This window comes from Silene latifolia, chromosome 6, assembly GCF_048544455.1.
Source record: "Silene latifolia isolate original U9 population chromosome 6, ASM4854445v1, whole genome shotgun sequence".
In the NCBI taxonomy this organism is placed as follows: domain Eukaryota; kingdom Viridiplantae; phylum Streptophyta; class Magnoliopsida; order Caryophyllales; family Caryophyllaceae; genus Silene; species Silene latifolia.
The window spans coordinates 4256576-4262947 of record NC_133531.1 but is presented as its reverse complement, the minus strand read 5'-3'; the positions used below and the strand labels follow the sequence as shown (position 1 = coordinate 4262947).

The 6372-nt window shown below is 33.5% G+C and overlaps 1 protein-coding gene across 1 annotated transcript; it reads right to left on the bottom strand.

The window, feature by feature from the left end:
* Nucleotides 1-303: 303 nt before the first annotated feature.
* Nucleotides 304-5837, bottom strand: LOC141586058 (shaggy-related protein kinase theta-like). The gene is made up of 12 exons (XM_074407170.1): nucleotides 5414-5837; nucleotides 4235-4327; nucleotides 3804-3863; nucleotides 3428-3700; nucleotides 3247-3321; nucleotides 2448-2504; nucleotides 2226-2366; nucleotides 1892-1942; nucleotides 1697-1792; nucleotides 1494-1577; nucleotides 842-944; nucleotides 304-696 (listed from the first exon to the last, which is right to left on the bottom strand). The coding sequence occupies exons 1-12, from the start codon at nucleotides 5468-5470 to the stop codon at nucleotides 632-634; spliced, it is 1155 nt and encodes a 384-aa protein (XP_074263271.1). The 5' UTR covers nucleotides 5471-5837; the 3' UTR covers nucleotides 304-631.
* Nucleotides 5838-6372: the final 535 nt, after the last annotated feature.

Sequence of the window (6372 nt, the reverse complement as noted above, 5' to 3'; positions counted from 1 at the left end):
GTTATATATGATTTTATTTGTCTTGTGAGCGATAGTTGATGGATATTATCAATTGTAAAAGAAATTAATTTCAATTTTATAGATTTCTGTAAAATTTTACCGCTAATTGTCCCAATACTCTAAAACAATCGCAACATTTTGCATTAAGGATTCGAACTTTTGTTTTGTAGTAGAAAGACTTGCACCCAAACATTTTGACAAAAACCATCCCAACCATTTTTCGGAATGAACACAAGACAAGTAGGTTTTTTGGAACACGGAAATACTAAAAAACGCAACTTGAAATTCTGCACTACACCAGAATGAGTCGATAATCTCCAATCGAAATGTTACGAAATTATAATAGTTACATACACGGAAGTGAATAAACTTACAAGAATCGTGGTAACCTTATGACCAACATACCCTTAAAAAATTACTAGTTAGGCTCTCATTACATAAAGTTAAGTAGAGGTTAACCTTGGTTAGGATATGCTCATCAATAATTGTAGTATCTGCACATCCGTATAATGCTATAACAAAGGAGATGAATCTGAAGCAAAATTTCTGGCGATTCTAGATAGCTATGCAAACAAACCCCAGTAAAAAAAGATGTACATTTCCTAGATACGAAACCACTGCCTTGATGTTATTATGAGTTCTTCAGGTGATCAGGAATGAGACGATCTCGTACTTCTTGGGTCGCGTGGGCTAGCTCTGTAATAAAACGAAAATTAACTAATTAAACATAAACATAATCAATGCCTACTTGTGTAGACGTATGAGTCTCAGACAAGTTTAACTTTAAGGACAGGGGACAAAGATTACGTGACAGGTAAAGCCGTAAAGCTACACCATATACCTTGAGTTGTGAAGTTAAATAGAGGTGGAAGGGGTTTGCCATTAGGCAAGCATGCATTTGGTTGCCTTAGATCATCGAAGAAATGATGCGCACACGCGTCCAGCTGAAAAAATGGCACAAGATTAGGAAACTCAACATTACGACTTGACATTTATATGCACAATACTGTTTACAAAAGGCATTTCAAAAATTTCCACTGCATCTCTTGGATAAAATAGATTATATAACTCTGTATTTGTCTGAGAAATCTCCATGTAGTTTGTTTTAGTTTTCGGAAAGTGGGATACTTGATTATTGTACGAGGAAATAAGGGTATTCCATGGAAGTTTGTAATTGGATAAAGAAGAACTTTAATCTGAATTCCATGTTATAAATTTATAATACTGCAACGAATGTGTGTATATACTGGGACATATCACAGAGCGCCAAGCACAAAAGGCATAACCATCAAAGAAATGACATCGAGTCTCCAATGATCAATGGGCAAGATAGAAATAAATATATTTTCATCTTAAACAGACTTGAGGCATCATCATCAAAACAGTACCCCAAAACGTCGTCAGGATATAGGATTCGCCAGTGTTAGAGAAACAAAACATATTGGGTATGAAAAAGACTTGTTTGCATGGAGCAACAAAGAAAAGATTCTCACAGCTGTGCAACGAAGATTTGGAGAATACTGAAGCAGCCGTGACACGAGATCCACAGCTTCAGGGGGCATCCGCTTGTTAAACATCTGAAATAAGAATGTGATTATTCTTACATGGGCTACAGAAGAGAAAATTTTAAAGCAAGGATAATAAGAAACATAAAGCACTCTGAATTCGAAATAATAGTATTGTTAAAAAGTCGAACCTTGTGCCACGAATGAGCCTTGATTTGGGGAAATTTAAATTCGGTGTAATTAGGATTCATGCACTTTATTTCTTCTCTAGTTGGCGTTCCCAGAATCTAACAAACCAAAACAGAAGTTGTACATTCAGACAAATTGTAAGACCGAAATGAAAAGATTGTAACTTTTATGTAATTATTACATCTAAACATTCTCACCTTAATAATTTCCACAAGCTGGTCAACACCGCTGTCACCAGGAAATAACGGCTGCACATGATTTGAAACCATAAACTATGAGCGAGGGAAAGAGAAGAGGAGATTCAAACAATCTTTCTAGTTACTTAGTTCTCTATATTTAGTTAAGCTACAAGAAATATGCTGATTGAAGCCTCTAATAAATTAATGTCATCATTTAATGGCCATTTTGCCTCGCTTTATTTATAAAATAAAAAGATATTTGTTCACTATTTCAATGGGTGATTGATAATGATGTTTTAATCATACAATGCAGATGATGCATCTTATTAAGTGCAAATATGCAAATATTAACCTGTCCATGATGAAGCTCAGCCATTACACAACCAACAGACCACATATCTATTGCAGTTGTATATTCAGTAGCTCCAAAAATCAGCTCAGGAGCCCGATAGTACCGAGAGCAAATATAAGAAATGTTTGGTTCACCAGGAACCTGCAGTACTTTTAACCCAAATTAAACTCAAATCTAATAAGATCGCTCGAGAACTTTTAGCTATAAGTAAAAATAACATACCAGAATCTTTGCACTCCCAAAGTCACACAGCTTTACTTGATGTGTTCGTGGATTAACCTGCATTAATGAAAATTACTTCTTGCTTTTGTTTTCTATACAAAAATATAACTGAATCAATAAAGAAGCATGCACAAACATGATTAGGATAACCTTAAAAGCATATAATGCTCTGGCCTTCAAAGAATGTCTAATTCCTAAAAACCTATGGGAATCCCCGCCGATCCCGCACCAACCAGATACACAAAATACTCCATAATCGCATCCCTCCATAAACCCTAAAAAATAGTTACTATGTATAATCATGGTATCAACAAAATACCCCGCATCCTCACAATAACACTGGAGAACTGAAAACATACAGAGATCTAACTACCCAAGTCCCTGTCCTGATTGGAAAAATGGCATGGATCTAAAATACTTGGAAGTAGTTGCTCTATCGACCAGCCCACATGACTAAAAAAACTTATATTATATGACAATGAAAACTGTGTTCCAAATGATAGCACCGAAGAGGATACTTTTCAGGGACATTAGCCCTTCCACAGTCAACATACACTGTCAAATAAGAAAGTGATATGTGCTGCTAACTAATTGATTTCTACTCACAATTCACTTTTCCAGAGATATTAAGACACCAAAATTTTGTCTTTGCCTACATATACTTTCAGCAACAAAATTTTAGAAGTCCATGGTACAAAACAGTTAGGTATTGATAACTTCATGATGAAAGACAGTAGGTAAACAAGATAGTGAACATAAACGAACGCTCTGATTAAGCATAAAATTATATAGCACTCACCAGTATATTCTGGGGCTTGATGTCACGATGGCAAACACCAATAACATTGTGGAGATAATTTAGTGAACGACAGATCTACAAAAGAGCAATGTTGTTCAAAATCCAGCAGGTAACACAAACAAGGTCTTGCTGTTGAAAGCACATAAAATATGTGAATTTATCATAGCAGTCTAAACCTTACCTGGTAGATATACAATTTCACAAAAAAAATAGGCATGTGCTGATTCATGCTGCTAAACTGCTTCAAAACACGGTAGATAGTTTCTGGGACATATTCCAGAACAAGGTTAAGGTACACCTCGTCTTTTTCTGTTGTCGAATAGAAAAAGTGCTTTAGTTGGACAACATTGGGATTCTCTAATAAGCGCATGACCTGGAGTTCCCTGTTCTTATATCGCTTATCTTGCAACACCTTTTTTATAGCAACTAGCTCGCCGCTTTCCAAGCACTTAGCCTGAGGGTACAAAGAGAGAAACGTCCAAGGAGTATTCGTTTTGTGCTTAAAACTAAATAATCACAAGAGTGACAAATTGACAATGAAACCATTACTCAATTACCTGAAAAACTACACCAAAGGTGCCAGTGCCAACCACGCGTTCTGCCAGGTACATAACTGTCTGGAATAAAAATAAGAGTAACACATTGAGAAAAAAAAATGTATGTAGAGGAAACAGGAAAGCTACAAAAATTCATGTAAGAAACTATTACGAGAGGACTAACTTAAGGCAAACAAGAGGACTGTGTTGTAACCAAATGTTGCGTAAACAGTCTACTACAACTCTACAAGTACAAACCCAATAAGGCCCACAGCCCTAAATTACGAGTAATGAATAAGAATCAAGGGAAAACGATATCTGCCATTGAACAGAATCATAGCCATTGGCAACCAAACAAGTACGTAAGAATATAATACAACATACAAAGACAATTCTTAAACTTCAATCAATCACTACATAAGGAGACACGGAAACAGATGAAGGTTAGTCACCTGTTTAGGCTGCCCATTATTACCACCTATCGTTGTAGTTATTATCTGGCCTGTTTCAGTGCCATTCCCAGTTATAACAGGTACCTCCATCTCCTAATCAAATGCATGAAAAAAAAATTGAGTAGAAGTAAATTAACCTTTAAGGTTGCATTAATCATTAACATTGAAACCAGTTATTCAAACATGGTGAAAGAACGCCAATCATTTTCACGCAGTCGCAACTTCCCCCCCAAAATTGCTCTTACACCTTACACCAAAATCACTTCTACCAATCAATCTATAATCTCCATATATCACATTCCAAAAATTAAAATCCGAAACTGAATTTTGTAGGTTATTAATTCCTAAACCAAAATGATACATTACCTATTATGCTTCCAACATACATAACTACATCAAACATCGAATATATAACGAATCTAGCTGAAATCTGGTACAATTATGAAACAATCTTGAACATAGCACATTAATTTCCCATTATTCACCAATTAAATTCAAATTTCACCAAATTCAAACAATCTAACATCGAATATATAACGAATTCAGCTGAAAACTTGTACAATTACGAGATAATCTTGAACATAACACATTAATATCTATATTCATCAATTAAATTAACATTTCACCCAATTAAAACAATCTAACATCGAATATATAACGAATTCAGCTGAAAAAATGTACAATTACGAGATAATCTTGAACATAACACATTAATATCCTATATTCATCAATTAAATTAACATTTCACCAAATTCAAACAATCTAACATCGAATATATAACGAATTTAGCTGAATACTTGTACAATTAGGAGATAATCTTGAACATAACACATTAATATCCTATATTCATCAATTAAATTAACATTTCACCAAATTCAAACAATCTAACGTCGAATATATAACGAATTTAGCTGAATACTTGTACAATTATGAGATAATCTTGAACAAAACACATTATTTTCCCATAAATCATCAATTAAATTAACATTTCACCAAATTCAAACAAGAATTCAAACAACAATACAAACATTACTCTACATTACATTAAATTTCCAATAATCATCAATTAAAATCACAATTCACCAAAATCAACCAATAATTCAAACAAAACAACACAAACATTACATGAAACTACATTAAAATTACAAAATAAAACAATTAAATCAACAAAACACATACAGAATCAGAAAAACTTCTTCCAGAAGCAAAACTTTTGAGACGTCGCATCATATCCATGGCTTCTCCTTATTCAATTTTACAATTCAATTAAAGAATAATTAAAATAAATTAAAAAGAATCGTTTTTCCCTCAATTCTTCCTCCTTTTTCAAACCCTAGAATTCGAAATAAGAAGGAGAATTGAAGAGAGAAAAAGCGATTCTTCTCTTCTCTTCAATTGAATATTATATTATTAAAATATGAATAAAATAAAATAAAAAAGATTTTATTTGTTTTATTTAAGGTAAGGTGAGGAAGAAGAATCCCCAAAATGATGGTGATGCTCGTCAATGTTTATGTCCATTCAATTTTTGAGCTTCTTTACCGTTGGATCCTTCCATGGACATGGTATATTCCTTGAGTGTTTTCTTGTTTATCACTAATTTACGGGTCGACCCGCTTCTTTTTACCCAAAAAAAAGGGATATTCTACCGTGTACTCTCATGATTTTCGGTTTTCTACATTGTACCCCTCCTTTTTTTATATTTCATGGTGTACCCCTAAACTGTATACATTAGTTTATACCATGACCTTATTTATTGTCATTGCTAACTTAGTTTTTTAAATGACCTATTAAATCGTTTATTTATCAATCCAATTACTCGATAACCTACTCATTTACTTATTAGTTCGCCGAATTACTCATTAGCCCAAGAAATAGTTTATGAAACTAACTAAAATTTCAAAAAATCTCCATTATCATTTCATGAATCATAACAGATGTTTTTAATAGTAGTTGACTAGTTGGTGCTTATTAAAGGTCATCTGTGATGTTTCTCATATAAAATGGTGATACAACATTAATAAGTCAGAATAAAGATCAAAGTACGACCGTTTGATACTGATAAAGTTAATAGAGAGTTAAACGAGGTTATGATGGAGAAATAAGTAAGAAGTTTAAGGGTACAATGTAAAATAAAA